This window comes from Argopecten irradians, chromosome 10, assembly GCF_041381155.1.
Source record: "Argopecten irradians isolate NY chromosome 10, Ai_NY, whole genome shotgun sequence".
Taxonomy (NCBI): domain Eukaryota; kingdom Metazoa; phylum Mollusca; class Bivalvia; order Pectinida; family Pectinidae; genus Argopecten; species Argopecten irradians.
Window position 1 is genome coordinate 28,509,296 of NC_091143.1, and position 25,298 is coordinate 28,534,593.

At 35.6% G+C, this 25,298-nt stretch overlaps 1 protein-coding gene across 1 annotated transcript; it reads left to right on the forward strand.

Moving 5' to 3' along the window:
* The first annotated feature begins 8,468 nt into the window (after positions 1–8,468).
* On the forward strand, positions 8,469–21,822 carry LOC138333564 (stomatin-like protein stl-1). The gene is made up of 11 exons (XM_069282019.1): positions 8,469–8,625; positions 12,262–12,402; positions 12,950–13,049; positions 14,155–14,213; positions 15,160–15,292; positions 15,971–16,027; positions 17,442–17,534; positions 18,534–18,632; positions 19,669–19,748; positions 20,327–20,455; positions 21,147–21,822. Exons 1-11 carry the CDS (start codon positions 8,599–8,601, stop codon positions 21,348–21,350), a joined length of 1,122 nt encoding a protein of 373 aa, XP_069138120.1. The 5' UTR covers positions 8,469–8,598; the 3' UTR covers positions 21,351–21,822.
* The last annotated feature ends 3,476 nt before the right edge of the window (positions 21,823–25,298 follow it).

The window sequence follows — 25,298 nt, forward strand, 5'->3', positions numbered from 1 at the left end:
TGGAGGTATTATTGGCCTAAAAGTTGAGTTGTAGATATGACATAACTGTCATACGGTTTGTCATTGGATATCTATGGACGTTCGGAGGTGTTAGGGTAGTCTCGACCCATTTGGTGAATGGTGAAAGTTGTACTAATTGGAATAGTGATGGGTTATAGGCAAGTTACTTGTTCAATCCTATTGACTTTCTAGTTTTGTTTGTGTAACATTACGTCTGGGTAATGTTCCTACATTACATCAGTGCTACGTTTACACGTCAATGTAATGTTTACACATCAGCGTAATGTAACGTGTAACTTTAGAATAGGTAGTGGAAATATATCGTACAATAAATGTGTTATTGTAAACTGTGCCAAACTTTTTATTTGCAAGCTTTAAGTTACAACTTATTGTATTGTGTACTCTTGGATAGAAAAAATATTAATACATATTACTCATTTTATTGGTATATATAGTCCAAGTTCTTTTTATTTGCTACTAACTACTATTATAGACATATAAACTCAGCATTGTAACTTTAACAGGCTTTAAAAGCTTACGGTGACTTATAGAAAAGTATGGATGAAGCGTGTTGGATTTTACATTGATCATTTCATGTACACAATTAATAATGTATACAACTGTACATATTTCATATCCATCAGTCCTCAGGCCCCGTACCTATATAACAAGTGTTGATTGAAATAGTACATCAGGTATAGTTGGGCCTATTTTTTCGGATCATTGATATCTAATGCATGTCTGTGTTTTGTTAAAAGTATCCGGGTGTTCAAATGTGTGTGCAGTAAGTGAAGTAAATGGCTGGAGCTGTATACTACATTATAATACATTTTGGTGAAGAAAAATTCTATTGTAATGCAAATTAGTTGACATATATATATATATATAATTGGTTGAGAATTGTGAACTGCTTTCATTAGACTGACATGATCCTGTAGGTTGAACAAGTGATCCTGAACAGAAAGCTTGTATAGGTCTGTACATGTACAGGGATGTTTTCATCATCTTCTCTTTTAATCATCTCAGTCCAGCATGCCATCAATTATAGTAAATAATCATGTAATATGTAGAAAAACGATGAAATATATGAGCTTATTTCATTCATTACAAAGACTCTTTTCACATATTTCTCCCAAATTAAAACCAGATAATGTGCTTTTATTCAAACCTGTTTGCATACTAATCCCACCCATTTTGCATATTTTATAAGAGAGCAGATTTGTTCATTTGTATCAGGGTAGTATATACTTTTACTTAAGTACATTGTATTGATGAAACTGATGACATTATTTTATCATTTAAGCTCAATAGATATTGCAATGTAGCCTGAAATACATGTCATCTATTTGGACATTTGCTCTATAGTTTGTAACTACATGTAGAGGATGTGTTAACACTTAAATACTGTTAGACATCATTATATGTAAATCTTATTGAAGTGTTACACTGAAATTGGAGCTGTATATTTGCAATGTGCTTTGACAGATTTTTGAATGCATCCCTCAGAATCTGAATTTTCATGATTTGTTAACTGATTTCATGAACGGTGTACATGTATAGCTACTACATTATTATGTACTTGAAATATATCTCCAAAATACGTTTGAGAATAGTTACATTGTGTATTAAGGCTAGTTACATTATCTGGGTACAATGTATGTGATTACATTTTATGTTGTTACATACATTGTATCTGGTTACATGGTATCTGGGTACATTGTATCTGGTTACATTGTATCTGATTACATTGTACATGTATCTGGGTACATTGTATGTGGTTACATTATATCTGATTACATTGTATCTAGTTACATTGTATCTGGTACATTACATATCTGGTTACATTGTATCTGGTTACATTGTACATGTATCTGGGTATATTATATCTGATTTCATTGTATATGGTTGCATTGTATTTGGTATATATGTTACATTTACAACATACACTGTATCATATGAGTGCTCCCCACTATACGGCACATATACAGTTACTATTAGCTTTTGGTTTCCCTTGTCAAATACAGCCACAATGAAGCTATCTCTTTCTCACTAGAAAATGGGTCTAGCAACAAATTTTGTGTCAGGGTTTTTCAACACCTATTTTGCTATTCAGTACTGAAGGTTCATTTTCTCTTGATTTATAACAGTATATTGACTATTTTTTAATGAGGTTAGTGAACATGTAAGACATAATTACACATTCTTATAACAATTAATCTAGAAATCTCTACTGTAACAGGAGCCAGTCTTTTACCAAGCAATGTAATTAGAAATCTGTGTTCATTTCAAGTTATGATACTAGTTATGAGTGTTACTCTCAGACATTATGGCTAGATAAAATTAGGACAAAGTATTGTTAGCACTCATTTACCACCGCATGTTTATGTATTGGGCTTTCATGTCACCCACTTGTAATTTGTTCTAAACAATAAATGCAAACATGATATACAATTTGACATTTTGTTGTTATACTTCCTGTATCTTATCAGCGTCCCACCAGTTGATATAGTCCACATTTGTATTGATGGCGCTCTTATGGAGTTCCCAGTGCTCATATTTTAACATACATGTACTGTAGTAGTTTCAGAGATACACAATGTAAACTAGAACTACTATGATAATTACTGGAATGGTATTCTCATTGATTAAAAACAGTTTTTATGTGGAGAACGCATCCTTGGGGAACACTAAAAAGTTGTGATATGTGGTAAAGTGAACTTGCCTTACACATGTACACTTCTGAGACATCAAATTTTCCTGTCTCTTATCGCCTCACCTTTGGCCTTCAGATGAGAGCTCGCCCCTGTGAGGAAGGCTCTGCATGGTTCTAGCCTCTCAGATAGTTTCTGCTCCTGCTTGGCGCTCATCATAAATGAAGTGGGATAACTGGTTTGCCTGATGTCAGTACAGTGTGATCAAGTGGGGTGTGTTGCTTGGTGTCTTTGATGGCATGCTTCAGTCTGATAGATAGTGCTATAAAAAGGCAAGAGCTTCACTATTACAAGGAAATATAATATGAACATGCTACATGTACGAGAGGCTGCCCCAGCTGTTGATATAATTAACAAACCAACCATTGTACGGCACCATCACCAGTGAATAAACCTTTCCTTCAAATAACTTTTTCTCAATAACCAAAAAGCCCAAGGTACTGATATTTTATAATGCTGGGATTTGAAGGATTACCAGGTTTGTTAAAATGAATGACCTTGACCTTCATTCAAGTTCACAGGGATCAAAAAGGTTTTTAGCTCACCTGGCCCGAAGGGCCAGTGAGCTTATGTCATGGCGCGGCGTCCGTCGTCCGTCCGTCTGTCCGTCAACATTTCCTTTAAATCGCTACTAGTCATAGAGTTCTGCATGGATTGTAACCAAATTTGGCCACAAACATCCTTGGGGGAAGGGGAACAGAACTTGTATAAATTTTGGCTCTGACCCCCCGGGGGCAGGAGGGGCGGGGCCCAATAGGGAAAATAAAGGTAAATCCTATAAAACGCTACTTGTCCTAGAGTTCTGCATGGATTGTAACCAAATTTGGCCACAAACATCCTTGAGGGAAGGGGAACAGAACTTGTATAAATTTTGGCTCTGACCCCCTGGGGGCAGGAGGGGCGGGGCCCAATAGGGGAAATAGAGGTAAATCCTATAAATCGCTACTTGTCCTAGAGTTCTGCATGGATTGTAACCAAATTTGGCCACAAACATCCTTGGGGGAAGGGGGGAAAGAACTTGTATAAATTTTGGCTCTGACCCCCCGGGGGCAGGAGGGGCGGGGCCCAGTAGGGGAAATAGAGGTAAATCCTATAAATCGCTACTTGTCCTAGAGTTCTGCATGGATTGTAACCAAATTTGGCCACAAACATCCTTGGGGGAAGGGGGAAAGAACTTGTATAAATTTTGGCTCTGACCCCCTGGGGGCAGGAGGGGCGGGGCCCAATAGGGGAAATAGAGGTAAATCCTATAAATCGCTACTTGTCCTAGAGTTCTGCATGGATTGTAACCAAATTTGGCCACAAACATCCTTGGGGGAAGGGGAACAGAACTTGTATAAATTTTGGCTCTGACCCCCCGGGGGCAGGAGGGGCGGGGCCCACTAGGGGAAATAGAGGTAAATCCTATAAAACGCTACTTGTCCTAGAGTTCTGCATGGATTGTAACCAAATTTGGCCACAAACATCCTTGGGGGAAGGGGGAAAGAACTTGTATAAATTTTGGCTCTGACCCCCCGGGGGCAGGAGGGGCGGGGCCCAATAGGGGAAATAGAGGTAAATCCTATAAATCGCTACTTGTCCTAGAGTTCTGCATGGATTGTAACCAAATTTGGCCACAAACATCCTTGGGGGAAGGGGGAAAGAACTTGTATAAATTTTGGCTCTGACCCCCTGGGGGCAGGAGGGGCGGGGCCCAATAGGGGAAATAGAGGTAAATCCTATAAATCGCTACTTGTCCTAGAGTTCTGCATGGATTGTAACCAAATTTGGCCACAAATATCCTTGGGGGAAGGGGAACAGAACTTGTATAAGTTTTGGCTCTGACCCCCTGGGGGCAGGAGGGGCGGGGCCCAATAGGGAAATAAGAGGTTAATATTCAAATTCCTTCAAAAAAGAAACAATGAACCTGTATTCAGAACATGACTTGACATTACAAACCAGGTGAGCGATACAGGCCCTCTGGGCCTCTTGTTTAAAAAAAGTAGTGAAACACCTGATTGTAAATAACAAGTAGGCATAAAGATCTGATATTGGACCTGTAGTCTACTGGGATGGAAGGCTTCAAAGTTTGTTGAAACTATTGAATTTGACATTTATGGTCACTGGGGACAAATAGGCTAAAATATTTAAACAACTTCTTGTCAAAATAATAAGCCTAGAGACCTTATATTTGGTCTGTTGTGAAAATTAATTGTCTTTACTTTCATTTAAGGTCACAACTTCACAAGGGCCAAACAGTCTAAAATTGATAAACAACAATTTGAATACCTAAAAGGCCTAGAGACCTAATATTAGATCTACAGCATTCGGGGTTGAAGGGATATCACACTTGATGAAATGAATGATGTTGTCTTTTATTCAATGGTATAAGCTAAATTCTATAACGTTTGTTGAAATGAATGACCTTGGCCTTTATTCTAGGTCACTGGTGTCAAATAGGTTAAAGGCCTAAAGAGCTGATATTGGGCCTGCAGCATTTGGATTGAAGTGATACCAACGTTTGTTGATATAAATGACCTTGACTTTCATTTTAGGCTAGGACAAGGACGTTTATGAGATAAATCCTTGGCTAGGATAACTAATTCTATTGAAGAGCTCTCAGTAAATGATGTTAGCCGAGGAAAGTCGTGAGAATTTTCAGAATATCTGGTCTTTGTACGATATAAATGTTAAGTGTAAAGCTATCTAAATGACAACAGCAACCAACCAACATAAAGACTGGGCAAATTTAATAAACATTTACACATAAAATTATTACAAGTCAATATCCATTGACAGTAAAAATAAAATAAATTAATTGTACATATAGAGAAAAATTGAAAAGTTGAAATGTCTAAAAAACTTTAACCCCCTACATTATATGGAGAGAACTATCTATAGTAATACTACTATGGAGATAGCAAGCAATGCGAATAATATTACCCTAGTGGGCAAAGCAAAAGGGGATGGGAGGGTGGGTTAAAAAGATATTTAATGGCCCACCAAGCGTACTCCCATACTGCATGGAGCTATGCGTTGTAACAGCGTGCACATGGCTGTAAAACTGTTCTACTACTTAGAGAGCATGACAAGGGGAGTAACTCTAACCGCCATGTCCGGAAAAGGCCCCAGAGGCCTGCATATATTTACAGTCTTACAAAAATTTGAAAGGGTGGCCAAAATTTATCACTTTTGTACGATATAAATGTTAAGTGTAAAGCTATCTAAATGACAACAGCAACCAACCAACATAAAGACTGGGCAAATTTAATAAACATTTACACATAAAATTATTACAAGTCAATATCCATTGACAGTAAAAATAAAATAAATTAATTGTACATATAGAGAAAAATTGAAAAGTTGAAATGTCTAAAAAACTTTAACCCCAAGCCCAGTGAAAATTGGTTGATTAGTGAAGTAATTGGTTATGGGAAAAAAATAATAGTTATGGTATATGTACAAATGGAAAAATATGGAGACAGCCAGGCGTGGTTAGCTTGTGCACAAAACATCAATTCAACGCAACTGATTTTGTAAATTCTTGCATAGTACGCAATTTTACATCATTGTCATGTTCTATATATCTATAGACAGCTTCACTGGACCAAAGACCAATATGCTTGATAACGTCCACAGGAACACCTAGTTTGTTGAGCCACGTGGCTCCACCTCTACGGAAAGAATGTCCTTTGATATTCGAGGATGGAATGCCGGCCTTTGTAAAGCAGCCATGAAGCAAACTGAGAAAAGTTCTATAACACAGGGCCGACCCATCGTTCTGAAGAAACAAAGGGCCCAAAGGGTCTGCAGACTTGGATAGCTGTAATAATACTAAAATAGCACTTGCTGGACACAATACACTAGATTTTTCTAATTTGGGGAGGTACACTTCCACTACCTTCTCCCTATATTGAATTGTCTTTGTCCAACGGAGAAAAATGATGAACCCCCATTCACAGGCTAAAACATCCACTCTCCGTAGATCTCTATCCTTGTTGAAGGCTTGGCGAACTACCACATTACCTGGCCGTAGTAGGCCAAAAAAGGCTACTAAGCATGCACACCAAAAGGATATGTCTTGTAGGTTGTCCATAGTTAGAGTTGAATGTATTGCTTGTAGAATTTGAGGTGTAATAACATCAACAGGCTTTTGCGCGACACCCAACACACGTTTAACTCCGGATAACTCCGTCTGCATGTGGTAGTCTCCCTTTAGGGGATCAGGTAAATTTGAACACTTGTGAAGGTGAGTGATTATGTTGAGGTATTGTCTAACTGTACTAAATCGAAAGTGCTTTACCGATACCAGATAGGCGATATACATCTGTAAGGTTGTAGACACAGCTGGAACAGGTGTTAGACGAAACTGCGCACAGAATTCCACATAGCACCTCAGATGTGTAGTATAAGTCGCCGCCGTAGAATTAGCCCACGCCCTTCTTTTCAGGTCTTCGGCCACTCCCTGGAGGGACTCTGCTGTTGAACCACCTTGTTCAAGTTGTTGGGAGACTCTGTCCGACGTCTGGTCTTTTGTAACCAATTTGGTCTGCATATCGGCAATCCTTTGTTTTGTTTGTTCAATGTCCGACATTAGTTTTAATTTTTTCTCCTCTGCTTGCAGATCTGCCAGTTGTCTTTCCAATATGTCGGTTTCCCGCGTAATTGCGCTAGGCCTAGCCGGTTGAGAGTCATGCACCACGTGTTTTCCTCGTCCGAGGGATTTGGAAACTGGCCGAGGCAAAGTTCGTATTTTGGGGGTTACATCTTGCTCGGACCCCTTTTCCGCGTTGCACCATGTCAAATCGAGGTGTTCCTCTTCGGATGTATCTGAGTCCTGAAGGGCCTCGTGTACCACGGCCGCCGCCATTTCAAAAAAATTTGTTCCGGTTTTGTCAGAATCAAACGCTGACTTTGGGCTTCCTAAAACTCTGGATACACGTATTTTTTCCCGTGGTCTCAATTCCATGTCAAAAAGTTCATGTTGGTGATACTTCTTTGGTAAACATCTTTAAAAAGATATTTAATGGCCCACCAAGCGTACTCCCATACTGCATGGAGCTATGCGTTGTAACAGCGTGCACATGGCTGTAAAACTGTAGACTGGTTCCCGCCTCAGTTACCTCCCTTGCGTACGCTTCACTGACGGAGAGTAGAGAACTAAGGGAAGGGAACCAGTCTAGTAAAACTACTACTTAGAGAGCATGACAAGGGGAGTAACTCTAACCGCCATGTCCGGAAAAGGCCCCAGAGGCCTGCATATATTTACAGTCTTACAAAATTTAATTTTACCAAAATTATCACTTTTGTATTTTATCCAATATATTTTTTATCAAAATAGATTGTCGAATATTCAAGGCAGTTAACAAACGCAATGTTACACTGAGTATAGTAGTAAGTTTTGATCACAGACGTCTGCTTCTAGTTTGATAAAAATATATTAACCGTATACCCCTACTATATGAACTCACCTTGTTCATATAGTAGGGGTATGGTATTTCATTTTTCCAAAATCAGATGCAGACGACTGTGTTTTGATTGTCTCGGTTTTTTTTTTAGAATATTTTAAATTGTATTTTGATCATTCTGGTTAAACATGGTGATAGATCTATATCGATTTTTTTTTAGATTTAAATTTAAATATCAAATCTAACGTTACAGATTGGCCTATAATAAGAGAACGAGACACACGGTCACAAATGAAAATGCGAAACCGGCTTCTGATCTCGATTACGCTTACGGATCAACGCTGACGTAATTTTCGTGATTGTTTCTATATATTATTATACTACATCCGGTTTAAGGACAACTTCCGGTGTTTTGAGACATGTTGAATTGTACTGTTTTGTAACACAAGTGCATGTTACATCAGTTGCATTGAGAAGCGATTTTGCTGAACTCGTCAAAGATGAACCGAATACCACGGCACGGACTGGTAAATAAGTGTCTACTTTTAAAAGAAAAAACATAAATTAACAAACGGATCATATGTCCTTGATGCTATTTGGATTATAAGGATCAAGATACAGAAACGTTACTATACAATCTGTTAAGCTTACTGAGGAATAGCTGGAAAATAAGAACTTTTTAACCTTACGTTTCTAGACAAACGATCCTTTTGAATGTATTTTTAATGAACTTCTAATATAATTTTAGGCAAAGCCTATCTGAGAGCGCAGCAGTTGATCCATTCTTTCGGGGTTTTTTTTTTTAAATGTGTAACTAAATAGAAATATGCCAGGTAGGCCTAGATCTAAATAAAGGATTTCCAACGGCGAAAGAGTAATCTCCCCTGACCCATCAGTCTTATCGATATTGACATGTGTTTTGTTTTTATTGCTTATTGTGTGCGTTGACTAACTGTACTGCTAGAAACCATATATAGAATTATCAATTTGCTGAATTACTGGCATTGAGTTTATGACAAGAAAAACAATATTGAACATAGGATACTTCTACTTTCACTTTCTGCAAAAATATGTGACTACGGCTACAAATTATATCTCAATGTCATTCTCCGTTGCCAGACGGAAAATCTGAAGCAACTGCTCATGTTAAATGGCTTTTAAGTTAATATTCAGGACAAAATGTAATTATTAGATTTAGGTAAGAATAAATTGGAAGGTTTATCTTTCACTTGTTTTCATTTTGAATTTTTGCAAGCGTTACTTGTTTGTAATTACGCGAGAGTGTGATTTTGTAATCACGCGAGAGTGTGACTTTGGATACTGTCTTGCGCAATGCTGGATCTTGTGTTGACTTCCTGTTTCCGGTTTATCAGAAAGTTTTCCAACTCTACATATATGGATGAAATACATATAATAATGGTACCGAGACACCTCTATCACAAGAGTTCGCTGCGCTCTCTACTAAAAACAAAGCATCAAATTAGATAATATGATTTTAATTCCTTACATTAATTTAGGCTATTCATCATATTTATTTTACCAAATATTTTATTCATTATTTATTATACTGTAATTTATAACTCGGTTCTGGATTGCATAAACCTGCATGGAGCATCCGGCTAATGTACCAAGTGAGTTGGTGGCCATATTATCAGGTTGGGGAAAACCACTAACGCAAACTGAAGTAATATGACTGAAGTCGGATGTTTCAGTAACCATTAATTATGCAAGTTCAATTTATCGAAATAACAGAGACGAATTTTCTGTTTATTTTTTTCATATCATATTCACACTCTATCCTTGTCCCAAAACCCCCCTTTGAGAAGGAAATCCACATACATATAAGAGAAAGAAGAAAATTTTATTTCCGTAACAGATATTCTGGTTTTGGTCAGCTGATTATATTGGAAGGTAGTCTATCTCTTGAACGCTTGCAAATAAAGAGCAATAAGAACTGAGCTTCTGTCGGATGAAGATTACGTTCGTCGGATCATAAAAGAGCTTGAACCGCTTGAGTATATAATCAGCTGCGCCCTTATAATACCCCAATTGGAGTATGGATTTGTTACTAAAAATAGATAAAAATGCTTCAAAATTAACTTTTCCAAATATTTTCACAAATCACATTTATTTAACTATCAAACAGTACTAGTACACAAATGCTAAAATTAGATTCATTTGCATGTTAGAAAGTATTTATAGATGCACTACTTTTAGAAAAGTTACATCAAATTCCTAAGTAACAAACGCTACTAGATTCTACTGCACAAATTTTAGCAAATTGCCCTTTATCTTGGCATTTAAAAATGCAAATTTTTGAAAAGTATAGCAAAAGTTGAGATTTCAGCAATTAAGGCTATTTTTAGTAACAAATCCATACTCCAATTGGGGTATAATACTCTAGTTTGCAAATAATACACAAATTAGTAGTTTTCCCCGACCAGATAGTATGCAAGTGATTTTTTTCATGGACATAGATGAGGAGGATTAGTCACTCTGGGTTTTGGACGAATACGTCGCGTGAGCTTTTGTGTTTGTTCACTGACTGTTTTGGCCCACTGCCGATTTTCCTTTGATATTCGCTGGTGCAACCTTTGATGTAGCTTGCAGGTGTGAGGGTTATCAACTAAGTTCAGCTTTCTGAAGCAGGCTGTCAATTTATGAATTGTCGTATTTTTTAATGAAATTTTACAACATTTTTTCTAAATCTTTCGTCCTTAAAGCAAGGATTACCGTATTCGACCCAATAAGCGCCTAGGGCGCTTAAAAAAACTTGATAAAAATGAAAAGGTGCTAATAAGTCGATATTGTTTCAAATCTATACCGTTTTATGTAATTTTGGTCCTTATTTATGCATGGACAATTGAAATTGAGACCTCAAAAAGGGGGAGGGGCGCTTATAGGGACATGGGCGCTTATTGGGTCGAATATGGTAGATGTAATGAAAGGACTAAATGCACTATTAGACATATATGGCTCCAAATTACAACATTCCATGTAGCAACTGGAATTCATTTTTATATAACACATGGATACATATGATAAAGTACATGCACCAAAATTGTGTATGACATCACACTTTTACGTGATGACGTCATCAAAATGTGGGTTAATTCTTCCATTTTACCCCAAAATGATAAATCATGACAAAATGTGTGATTTTGGACTGTTTTCATTGAAAATCGCATGCTTGTACCATCATGAAATTTTCGCAGAATGTGTTGATCACCATTATATTACACACATTTGCACAATTTTTTGTTTTTTTTTGGCACATGCATGCATGCGCTCATACTTTCCATGAAGCATTTATGCTGAAAAAGGTTAGCAAATTAACAAAAAATGGTGGGAAATAGGAATTTGGCCATATTTATGACGTCATATTGCCAAAAATAATATCCAGAATGTGCAAAGGAGTATATTTTCAAACCCTATAAGATTTTGTTATTTCATTCTAAAATTTTATCTATGTATGGATAACCAAAATGTTTCATTTGACTCAATAGGGCAAGTATTTGTTGAGAAAAAGTTTTTTTAAAATCCTGGTTCATAGGCATCTCGCGTGGTGTTTATTACCCAGGTAGTGTAAAGAGACTTGACAAATCCAATTATCACTTATAAATCCTTGATATATATTCATAGTAGTAATTTTACATTTGAATGAAAATGTTCTTCTGTTACAATATGTCCAAATTATGAGTGATTATATCCAAACAACATTTGATGACGTCGCCATTTTCTTCTTTGTATATAAATAACATCATAAAAATTACACGTCTACAATTAAGATCAGTTTCTAAATTGATATAGTACGAAAAATATTTTAGATAATTTATAAAGGATGCAAAAATATTTTCAAGTCACTAAGTCAGTACATAAAATCTTGAAGGCAAAATGACTTAAGGAATAACAATTAAAAGAAATATGTACAATTACTAATAATATATAGCAAAGTTTTCACTTGCATACTGTATTATGGCTTCTGACTGAACATGTCCCATATGCTTGTTGGAACCCCAGTTTGTCTGTGCATTTTGCTGATGCTAATTACATTTGATACATGTGCATGTGACCAACATGATATCAGATACCTTTCAGATTGCATCTTCTCTTGGAATCCTGTCTTACAAAATATGTTAAAATAATTTGTTGTTCTTTTAAAGGTACGGTTAATATCTAGAGATGTTTTCCAACAGCAAAAGAGATTTCGAGCAGCAAGAGCTAATTATGGAGTTATATTTGTACCTCAACAAGAGGCCTGGATTGTAGAGCGATTTGGCAAATTCTACAAAACTCTGTCACCAGTAAGTTAGGATGGCGAACATATCCTTATCAGAAGTTGTTTTATGTAAATGTACATGTCTTGTTAAGAAATGAAAGTGTCATGTCCAGTATTGGAGCGAAAGAATGTATTAAGATAAAAGGAAACTACATTTAATGTCTCATATATGGGTTGTAGAATAGTAATACAGTAAATGTTAATTGAAATTTTAAATAGTTATAGTATAAAATTTAATAAATCTCGGATTATCTAGGCAGTATCATTAATTACAAAGGTTAAGCAAGTTATGATTAGAGTAGCATGTAAAGTAGAAACAAAGAAAAAGTTCTGATGCATATGGTAATTATTGATTAAGTGATCATCATAATTTGTTGGTTGAAGACAATAAATATTACAGATTAATGCATGGATAATGCATAGTTTTCAACCAATTTGACATCATTTAAATGAGATAGTCAAAGAGGAAGACAGTAGTCACATTACAAGCTTTTCTGAATTGAACATTATAAAGTATATACCAGTCTAAAAAATATGTAAATCTTCAGGATTACATTTGATTTTTTTTTCAGGGACTGAATGTACTTATTCCTGTAATAGACACAATTAAACATGTTCAAATTCTTAAAGAAATGCCAATTGAAGTTCCAAAACAGGCAGCTATTACTGTAGGTATGTTGGTTTCTTACTTAATTTGCTACAGTAATGAGTGATACACAGTGCCCATCAACATGTCTCTATGAGTGCTCTTTCCAATTCTCCTCTTTCTTTTTTTTATCCCCCGCTTTCTCTGATACAGGGGATATTAATTTGTGTTTGTTCATCTGTCTGTCTGTTTGTCTGTCTGTAACACTTCGTTACACTCCTTGCAATAACTGTAAGAAATGTAAACCAATTTTCTTCAAACTTGGTGACAAGGTTAAATGCCTTAAGGGCTTGGCAAAGTTCGATCGCAACTGTCGATGGACCTTATTTAGCAGAGTTATGGCCCTTTGAATTACTAAAACGTCATTTTCTGCCATTTCCGTGCAATAAGTGTAACAAATGTAAACCGATTTTCTTCAAACTCAGTAACAAGGTTAAATAAATGTCTTAAGATTGCGACCAAGTTCGATCGCGCGACCTTATTTAGCGGAGTTATGGCCCTTTGCTTAAATAAAAAAGTCTGTTTCTGCCACTTCCGTACAATAACTGTAATGAGTATAACCGATTTTCTTCAAACTTGGTAACAAAGTCAAATATTTGCCTTAAGGGCCTGGCCAAGTTTGATTGCTATGGCATATTTCAACCAAGGTTAAACGAAACCTCATTAATGTTTACCTACAATATGTCTTGAAAGCGGCCGGGGGATGGAAATTCAACAAATTTGCTTGTTTAACGTACATTTTGAAATATATATGTATTGCTATTTAAAATGTATGCATGCATTTTTTACCCTGTTTGATCTTGTTATAAACATAACTGTCTCACCAATTTTCTTTATCATTTAAGAACATTGCGTTCTTATTTATTAGAATATAGAAGTTCCTTCCACTTACTTTTTGGTATTTTGATCTACTTCATTTAGTTTCCTTCGAGAACTGACTGGGTGAAACAAGAGAAGGCAACTCTGGTACACCAGAATGACCATTTTTACTGGATTATGTCACTTTCATGAAAACAAATCACTTTTCTATTATCATCATCAATACATGTAAAGAATGCACAAACATTTACTCGATATACCCTGGGCTTGTGAAGTATCTGTATTTTAACCATTGATATTTTTATCTTTCAGATAATGTGTTGTTAAGTTTAGATGGTGTACTGTACGTGAGAGTTATGGATCCATATAAGGTGATTATGATATACATGTAGCATGATATACTGGACTTTTCTTACGATTTTTTTCAGTTTTCATACACATATAAGTCACACTGGTAAGTAAGTCGTAACTAATAGTTAGGCGGCGTACCCACGTAACTGTCTCTAACGATCGTTCTCCAATGAAATCGAAAATGTAGTATGGTAATGATTATTGATCGTTTAGAATAATTAAAACTGTCTGTTAACTTATACTGTAAATAAATAACAAATAACACTCGCAATGATGTAAAAATAGGTATGTTTGCTGCAATATTGGTTTTTGGTTAGCATTGGAAATTAACACGTAAAATTACAGTCCACAGGACAACCTACTACCTAGTCATTGCGTATAAATATATATATACTGAATCAATTTGACTATCTGGTAACATATACTTATGTATGCAGGTTTCTACTAGTTTTCTTGGCCTGGACTTAAAAACTGAAATAAATCTATCGTCTAGATGCTTTAAATGTAGGTTTTAGTACAGTATGGAATAAGCATGAATTACCTTAATAATTTATCAATGCATTTCATAATGATCGATCATCTTTAGGAAGATCAATTATCAATTAAAATACACAGTGAAATGCTGAAAAAGCTATATTTATATGTTGGACTGTTTTTATGTATATTTAGATTTATAAGTACATTTTGGATGATCATATCAAATTAAGCATCCTCAATACTCCAGGGGTTACTTCACTATCATTATGTATATAACAAGGGTGATGGTAACCCCTGGAATATTGAGGATGCAAATTATGTATACAGCCAACAAATTAACCAAAACTTGATTGATATGGTAACCTGATGATTGAGATTTATAATATAAATTTGATTTTCTTGTTGTTTTGTTTGCTTGTTGTCAAATATGCATGCAGTAAGAATCAGTATATCTTAAATATTTTACCAGGCATATATTGTTATTTGTAGGCTAGTTATGGTGTAGAAGATGTCGAGTTTGCTGTAACACAGCTCGCACAGACCACAATGAGATCGGAGATCGGAAAAATTTCCCTGGACGAGATTTTCAGAGAAAGAGAGTCACTGAATGTAGCCATCGTTTGTAAGTAAAGTCATTTGTCACTCGGTTCAGCTGGACCAATATACAGCATCTTTAGTTTGGACAATATACATCATTAGTTTGGACAATATACATCATTAGTTTGGACAATATACATCATTAGTTTGGACAATATACATCATTAGTTTACTCAATATACATCATTAGTTTACTCAACATACAACATTCTTAGTGTCAAGGTCAATTTTCACTCTAAGGTCAACAGTTGGAGGGGGTGGGGAGCCACAGTGGCCGAGTGGTTAAAATGTCCGACATATTACCACAAGCTCTCCAGCTCTGGGTTGCGTGTTCGAATCCCATGTGGGGCAGGTGCTGACTGCTGGTCTGTAGTTTTTCTCCATGTACTCCGGCTTTCCTCCAACAACAAACCTTGCACGTCCTGAAACGGCCCTGGGTGTTAATAGGACGTTAAACTGATAAAACCAAATCGCCAACAGTCAGCATTCTGAGTAAGAGTTCAAAATATAATTCACATTGGATCAACAAACAAAATTCAAAATGGGGTCAACATTCATTCTCAATAGAGCTAGAGTTCAAAATATTACTCACAACGGTTCAACAAACAATATTAAAAATTGGGTCAACAAAGAAATTCAAAATAGGGTCAACAAAGAACATTCAAAAAGGTTTGCAAACATTATTAATTATTGTATGTTACAGCTGCAATTAACAAAGCTGCTGAGGACTGGGGAATCCGGTGTCTTCGTTATGAAATCAGTAAGTACCTAGTACTGAAGAATAGTCAATACTTGTATGGTCCATGCTTGTATGCCCTGTCCATCAAGATATGGAGAGGTGGTACCTACATTATTTATTTGTATATCACTGTCCTTTCCTTTCCCATTTCACACCCAGGCCTTTTCTGTCAGTAGTGCATTTAGGGGCTGCTATAAAAGGTCACATTCCCAATTCAAATAGCCATATTTTTTTCCTTATTTGTAGCAAAATTTCCCAGCTGATATTTTAAATCAACATTAGAAAAAGAATCATATGCATTTAAAAATGATTTCCTTTGAGAAATATGAAGTCACAGCATACTAATATCAAAACATAAAAGTTTACAATTAAGATGGACCGAGGCCTATTTTCAGATTAGAGAATAGGTCATGGCATCTCATTCCATACTGGAGGTTGGGCATTCATAATATTAAGACATTTAATTTTGCTTTTATGTAATCAATAATTGATTATTTACACTGTATTACAAAAAAACCATTATTTGTACTTTCTTTAATAGTTAATGTATTCTGTCTCTGCATATTGATTTACAGTTATCTCCCTTGTGTATAGGTATCTATTGTCCCCATTACTTTGTGAACAAAATTTTCTCTGAAGGATATGATATTACACAAGAATCCAAAGACAATTTACATAAAGACGTGACAAAACAATCAGTACCTAGCTGAAAGGACAGATAACTCCATAACAATCAGTACCTAACCCAAGGAAAGATAACTCCATAACAATCAGTACCTAACCCAAGGACAGATAACTCCATAACAATCAGTACCTAACCCAAGGACAGATAACTCCATAACAATCAGTAAATTCTCACAAGGACAGATAACTCCATACCAATCAGTACCTACCGTATCCCAAGGACAGATAACTCAGCTGCAATCAATACCTACTCCAAGGACAGATAACTTCATAACAATCACTACCTACCTCAAGGACAGACAACTCCATTACAATCAGTACCTAACCCAAGGAGAGATAACTCAATAACATTCAGTACCTTCCCGCAAGGACAGACAACTCCATAACAATCCGTACCTACTCCAAGGACAGATAACTCCATAACAATCTGTACCTACCCCAAGGACAGATGACTCCATAACAATCAGTACCTACCCCAAGGACAGACAACTCCATAACAATCAGTACCTAACCCAAGGACAGATAACTCCAAAACAATCAGTACCTACCCCAAGGACAGATAACTCCAAAACAATCAGTACCTACCCCAAGGACAGACAACTCCATAACAATCAGTACTTACCCCAACGGCAGATAATATAACTCTCCAAAATACAGAATACAGTTCTGATCTTGAATGTTAAATTACAAAATTAATATTCGATTTCTTCATGAATCAATGCTAAATGGTAGTGTGGTTGACTATTTGTAGGAGATATCAAGCCACCATCTAAGATCCAGGATGCTATGCAGATGATGGTAGAAGCAGAGAGGAAAAAGCGAGCAGCTATTTTAGAGTCAGAAGGTATATAGGTCTCTAAGCCTGAAAATGGCTTGGAATTCTCCGAGTTGTTCCAATCTATTTTGATCTGTACAGGTATTGCCGATGTCGGTCACCTGATGCGACTCAGGTTACCTTTATTGCCCAAAATTTTAAACATGTCAGATTACGCTTTCAAAATGCTTGATATTTCTTCCCTTTATACGAATGGTATGCTGGAGCTTTTATGGATCTAAATCATCATATATATACATCCATATTCACACATAGTATGTTAAATGAAATATAACTTTAAAGTTACTTTAGCTGATTATAATGTTCAAAAGGATATATATGCTCCTCTGCCTTATTGTTAGTATTGAGTTAGAATTATAAACCTGATAAATTTCTTGACTTAATTAAGTTCTCCCAATGGAGTGGGGAACCTATTGTGTTTGGTCCGTTTCTTATTATTCATCTTCTTCTGGTTCTTTTTCCAACCAGACTTTGTCTGAACATATGCCAGTCGGCATGAAATTTTGCGAGGTCATTTCTGGTGACCTGCAGATGTGTCAACCAGTTTCATTTTTTCCGACCAGCATCCAAGATGGCTGCCACAGCCTTTCATTGTTCAAAATTGAACTGCTTATAGTTATTTAAGCTGAATTGCATTGAATCGGTTTCAATATGTAGTTCAAATGAAATTCTAAATTCTTAAAGTGAAAAATACCATAATCATGAAAAAAAAAAACCCCAATTCTGACTGTTTCAAAATGTTCTTGGTATTCAGCAGGGATCCATTTTAGGTCCACTTTTATTTTTGTTGTTTTTTCCTGATATAAATGATATTGTTTCCTTTGATATAACACCATATCTATTTCTGCGAAATAAAAATTATTTACCGGTAAAACAATGTCACGTCATCACTCAGGGGAGGTCACTCTTGTCAAATTAGACTCTGTGGAGATTGGGGGAGCCATTTATGTGACTGCACCCGTCACAATTAGATCTTGTTATTTCATGACATTGTTATGTGATCCATAGGTATAAAGCAGTCGGAAATTAACATAGCTGAGGGTCATAAACAGGCAAAGATTTTGGCATCAGAAGCTTTTAAAATAGAACAAATCAACACAGCTGAGGGTAAGTATTGGATTCTATCTACTGTAATTTCAAGCATATTACCCGCACAGGAGTAGAGTCTGCGGGAAGCAAAATCAGGCATTCTCTATGACTTTGTAAAATAAATTCCAGATAACCTGCAGCGGCAAATTGCCCGCGGGTTATACGTCAATGTTATCCTTGGAAGTATAGTACATATATGTAGTGTGTTCTAATAATAGTATGTGAGTCTATCTGATATAATGATTTCATTTAGAAAGGGGCATATGTTTGTTTAAAGACATGCAAATTATCAATAGCATAGTTTTGTTTGGAAATAGATTTTAAATGTAAGAAATATGTAGCTAATTTGAATATACTTTTGCATAGTAAGAGGGTTACTTGAGCTATTTCTATATATGTGAAATACTTAACAACATATAGCCTGCATATTTTTCAAATTTGGTAATGATTTCTACAAATAGCCCACATCGGCAGATAGCCCTCATTAGGCATGTTCTTATGTAAAAAATGTATAGCCTGTGGACAATACACAGGAAATTATGGTACTTCAGTTTTCATAGGGCCTAATGTTAAGTTTGGAATTAGTTTCTAGATTTCTTATTTTATTGTCAAGAAATAATGAAAGTTTAAATACTTTTAGATTTTACATTGATGTTTTATTATTATGTAGTAAACCCATATTTATTTCATTATTTATTTTAGACACATTTTAGTACTGTAACTGTATAACTGTCAAAACCGACTCTTGTCTAATCAGATCCCTGTGTGTTCCTACATATTTGTGTAGCATTTTCCTTCTTAATTTATAGTAATTAAAACCTTTAGGCTTTATACCAGCCTAATATACCAATCCGGATGAAATTCAGTTTAGACAAGTAAAACTGTACTACACTATAATTGTAGGGACACAATTCAAAGTGCTTAAGATTTTTATGCAGATTATTCAGATCAGCTTATGTTTACACAAATTAAAAAAGTGTCTACAAATAGGTGTCTTTGTTATTGTTAATGAAATATTTGTTTGTTGTTGACATGTGTGTTTCTATATAAACAGGTGAGGCTGAGGCACTGAAGGCAAAAGCCAATGCTAAAGCCCAGGCTATAAAGATGGTGTCCACAGCCATTGGTCAGCAGGTACTCTCTCCTTACACAATTGTCATCACCTTTACCATTTAAAATCTGGAAACGTTTGCCATGGAAACATTTGTTACATTTAGAGAAAAGATAGTCCAAAATAGTTATTCTCATTATCATATAGATATAAACTTTATTTATTTTACATCAATTGAGAAAGAAGTTATACAACTTATGTAAATCACTCTCGATGGCCCGGATGTAAGCGCGTGAGGGGTCTTAGTGTGGGAGGAAACCAGAGTGCCCTGAGAAAACCTATGTGATCAGGCAGATGACCCCTGACCTTTTCACATCCGTGTCGGGGATCGAACCCCGACTGGCTAGGTGAAAGGCAAGCGACTTAACCACTACACCACCAGATCACCCAATTACCAGACTTATATCAAGAACACCTTCATCATATTAGCTAAGATGTAATATACATTTATCAAATGGAAAAAACAATTAAAATGAGGACGATATCAAATGATGCAAAAAATGTGTAAATAGTCTCTCTTATTTGTCTGCAATTTTCTTACTTGTTGAATGATTTTTCTACTTGTTGAATTACTTGTTGAATGATATATCTTCTTCTGTAGAATGGAAAGCATGCAGTATCCTATAATGTTGCTGAGCAGTATGTAGCAGCCTTCAGTAATCTAGCTAAAACTGGGAACACTATCATTTTACCAGCGAACACGGGAGATGTTTCCAGTATGGTAGCGCAGGTGAGTCCTTTGATGACTTTTAATGCGTCATAATTGATATGAAAACATCACCAGTATTTAGATCGTAATTATGTACTGTAATATTAATAGTGGCTATTTATTTGAGGAGGAAGTTTTGCTAATTACGCATAGGTCTTTCACTGGCAAATTTCTACTGCACATAAAAATGTTTTGAAACTTTGAACTATATTTCCAAAAGCTCAAAGCATATCTCGAAATTAAGCATTCATGAAAATATCCATGCTGAAAGTATATGGTAAAATAACTACAGTTGAACCCTTTCCAGCTTGTTTAGGCTATGTCAGTACTGTATGTCAAAATCTTTGTTTTAGGCTATGTCATTGTATCAAATCTCTATTTTAGGCTGTCATTGTATCAGATCTCTGTTTAGGCTATGTCATTGTATCAAATGTCTGTTTTAGACTATGTATCAAATCTCTGTTTTAGGCTATGTTATTTTATCAAATCTCTGTTTTAGGCTATGTCAGTGTATCAAATGTCTGTTTTAGACTATGTATCAAATCTCTGTTTTAGGCTATGTTATTGTATCAAATCTCTGTTTTAGGCTATGCCAGTGTATCAAATCTCTGTTTAGGCTATGTCAGTGTATCAAATCTCTGTTTTAGACAATGTATCAAAATTGCTATTTAAGACTATAAAGGTGTATAAAAAAAATTCTGTTTTAATTTAGGCTATGTCAGTGTACAAGAACATGTCTACTGATGGTCAAGCTGTGACAGAACAGGGTGACAATGTCCAGCAACATTTAGGACAACCTTCAGAGGACCTAAAACATTTACATACTGACCCACATACCCAGACAGAAGCCGACCCATTCTCATTCCTAAAGGATGAAAAACATGACCCACCACATGATGAGGATCATACCAAGTGATTACTGTGATAGGGGTGGAAGGCTGTTACCATGGAGATCTGATAGTTTCCATGGAAACAATTAAAGTAATTTGTGTTACTTTTCTAAATGGGATATCTCTTGTGTCTTTACCTAGGAAGGATTAACTCTTGATATTAGGTCTGGTTCAAGAAGAATAAGACATATCCTCAAAGAACTAAAGCACAATAGCAGTAACTTCTTTATAGATCATGTAAGCTGGACGAGTCATGTACTGATTTGGTGTATATCTGTCATTGGGAACAATTAAATTTTTTTGGATGCATAGACTCATTGTAAAACTGCAATGAAATAACTTTTCTGAAAGAGTTGTCGTTGTGTATGTGACATGGATGGTTTACAAGAGATATATACATCAGTGTATCTCCGTTGACATGATAGATGTATCTTTACTGTATTGTTATTTAAAACAATCAAAACATTGATCTTTTAAAGAATAAAGTATGATGTGGTATATACACTTCAGTTTTGTATGATCGACTAAGATGAAATATCATTTGACCTATGGTTACCTGCCTGGTGTCACACACAGGGTCTTAGCAGGAATTTTTAACCAATGGTGTACATATGTATTGTAATAAAATTTTAAGGTAAAAATATTAGAATAAAATTTTAAGGTAAAATATATTAGAATAACATCGAGCAACACGTAGACATAAACATTAGCACTTTCATTTTAAAATCTTCAAGATGCTTATAATGCCTAGATAAACTGTTACTAGACAGTAATCTACGACATCAAACATGTAACAAGGTGACTATGTGACGTCATATAGGGATTGGATTTCGTTTTTATGTTAACCATGCTTGTATGGAGCAATTCCTCTAAGAATATATTCTATGGGGCGCGTTAGCGCCTCATATTGAATATATTCTTAGAGGAATTGCTCCATACAAGCATGGTTAACATAAAAACGAAATCCAATCCCTATATTTACACTCACACGAATTTTTATTCATATTTTATGCAATAAAATTGTCATTTGAAAGTGACGTAATTATTCAATAAAAGTCGGTCAAAAGTGGGAGGAGCTTACTGAATTGAACAGCGAATGATGCCGCCTCACGTAAGGTAGAATTATTCATCCGCAACAACAAAAAAGTTCAATATTTTTAGTGTAAAATAAACATGACAAACAAAGTAAATTTCAGAGATAATTTTATTTAATCAGATAAGAACTTTAAATAGGTATTCAATTTTGCTAAAAGTTCATATATAGCGTAATAACCTAAAGTATTTGTTCACGGCCACATGTGTGAACTCGGTGACCGTTATTGTGCAGCGAGGCGAGGCTGACGCACGCTTACACACTGGAGTTTTCCAAAGTTGTCAAAAGACCAGTGTTCAAGTAGCTAAATTTGTTTGAGATTGTCGTCTGACTTGACGATATTACATCCTTCGGAGCCATGTGATTATATAATCTACGCTTAGATCCATCGCCATCTATGGAACAACTTCACTTGTGTTCGATGGATACAATGTATTTGTGGTGACGCGTAACTGTCAACACGTGTATTACTAACGGTGCATGTTTTATAATATACATGATTAAATTCTCAAAGAACAAAGACAAGAGGATATGTTTTATAACTGACCTCTATCAGAGGGTCTCACGCCCGTCCACCCCAAAGACTCGATCGTAGGACGAACATAGGCACAGAGGTAATGTTTACATTTGACACCCATCATTTTTAACAAAAAATGAAAGCACGTCGGCCCGGTCGGGATATTTTTCCGTTTCTTTATACAATTGTTAATTTAAAAATTGTTTGAATCATATATAAATATAAAACATGTAAATATTGTTTAAATTTTTCCAAAATTCTATGAAAAACAACAATATACACGTAATGTTGCGTCAAAATGTAAACAAAGCCATGTGTTGCTTTTTTTTTTTTTTTTTTTTAAAGTAGTCCTTTTACGTTGCACAGAACATTTTCATACGCAAGTTCAAAGTTCAATGTTACCATGCAGTTATGGTAAACAAAATCGGCTAGTATTAGAGTATAGTGACCAAGCTAGCAAGTGTAAATATAATTGAATGGGAGATAATTATACCTACTGTATCTTTGTGCGTATAGTGCGCAGGTACATTTTTGAGTTTCATTTATTATATCAAACAATACTGTTCAGTTTAGGTTAAAACAGTTTTATAAAATACATTTCCTTTTCTCTTCTTTCAATTACATTTTCAGAAATTTTGAACATAGTTTATGAAAAGGAAATATATCATATTCCTTCCCTCCACAAATGTCCATATGTTCGCTTAATTTTCCTGTACTGACTACTCTGGAGAGTGAATGTGCTGTTTGTGCACTCTAACCCAAGCTCTTAATGTTGTGCCAGTTTCTCCAATGTATTACTAGCTGCAACCTGGACATGATATACAGTATATCATTTATATTTTTTTAATTCACAAGTCATATTCGCATTCACTGTGAATTTGGTGCCTCCAAAAATTGTGATCCTGAGCTCCTTCAACTAGATACAGGTTCCACATCATAGATCTCCACATTTGTTTCCTTATGTTGTGTATGTTCTTTGCAGTTTAATCTGTATAATAGCCTTTTTCCATTTTAGGTTAATGTTTTAGTTTTCTCTAGAATATCTTTAAAGGGCCACTTTCGAACGGCTTTTAATTTTTAAAATAGGAATGTAAAACGAGATCAATAATTTTGTAGAGTCGCAGAAGTTATTTTGTTTACTAGCAAACTTATCTCGTTGAATAAATAAAATGTTAATTTTCATAACGCGGTATATTTAATCTCCACTGTTATCGTACATTAGACAGGAATCTTTTAACCTCATCTAAGCCATCGACATATATTTTCTTTTGTCATTATGTTTTTAAGAAACCTTTAAGTTTTAAGGGGCCTTTAATGGTTTCATCATGTTTTAGTTTATTCTGCATTTGGTTCACCGTAAAAGAGCTATTTGTATTTCGTGGATTATGGGTCGTTACCAGTGTTATTCCAGATTCCTGTCTATGACATAACTGGCCCGTCCAGCCATGTCATACGGCCATGTCATAAATATCGTAAGACACACTATTATGACATCACAAATAGATTTGACCAGACATCATAATATCTGTATAACGTCGCATGATTGTTTCATTAGATGGAAATGTCACATCTTAGCCAGATTTCTACTGTTTCGTGGCATATAAAATTATTGAACTCGTTTGATAAATTTCATATCACATAGTCACTCCTGTAAGATCCTCTCTTTGTTGTTCATTTGGGTTTGATTGATAAGAACTTTTCTATCTAGTTCTGTTGCCCGTTATGTATGTATTGTATATATACACCATTGGTTGAAAATCTCTGTCAAGACCCTGTGTTGTCATCCATCATTCCCTTGGGGGAAAAATCACATTTTTAACTAACTATCAATAACTTCAATTGAGAGACCGAATACTGAGCAAGTAACATGGGGGAGGAATGAAGTGTATGAAAAAGTGTGTTGAAATTATCAAATTGACCTTCATAAAGATTATATGGCTAAAATCATCCTCGATACTCCAGGGGTTACCATAACTGATGTTATATCCACCCCTGGACTATCTCGTAGTAAAATTGAAGGCAGTTCAGAAGAAAATTTCTGACCAATCACAGGCCTGCAAAGATTTCCTTTGAAGACTACAGAGAGAGCGACGCCTAACATCTAAGCCACACAGTCAACCACAGTGTACTGTTATACGGCTCTTTTGATGTAAATCAACGACCTACATTACCTGTTCTGTCCGGTTGCCTCCAGTTTCGCTATGAGATAGTCCAGGGGTGTAGAGATCGTATGTGATCGGAACCCCTAGAGTATCGAGGATGGGCTAAAATATGCTATAATCCTCTCATAAACAACTTGAGAATGATATTGGATGTGTGATATACTGGGATTGAAGGCTGCAAATTTCGTTCAATTAAATGACC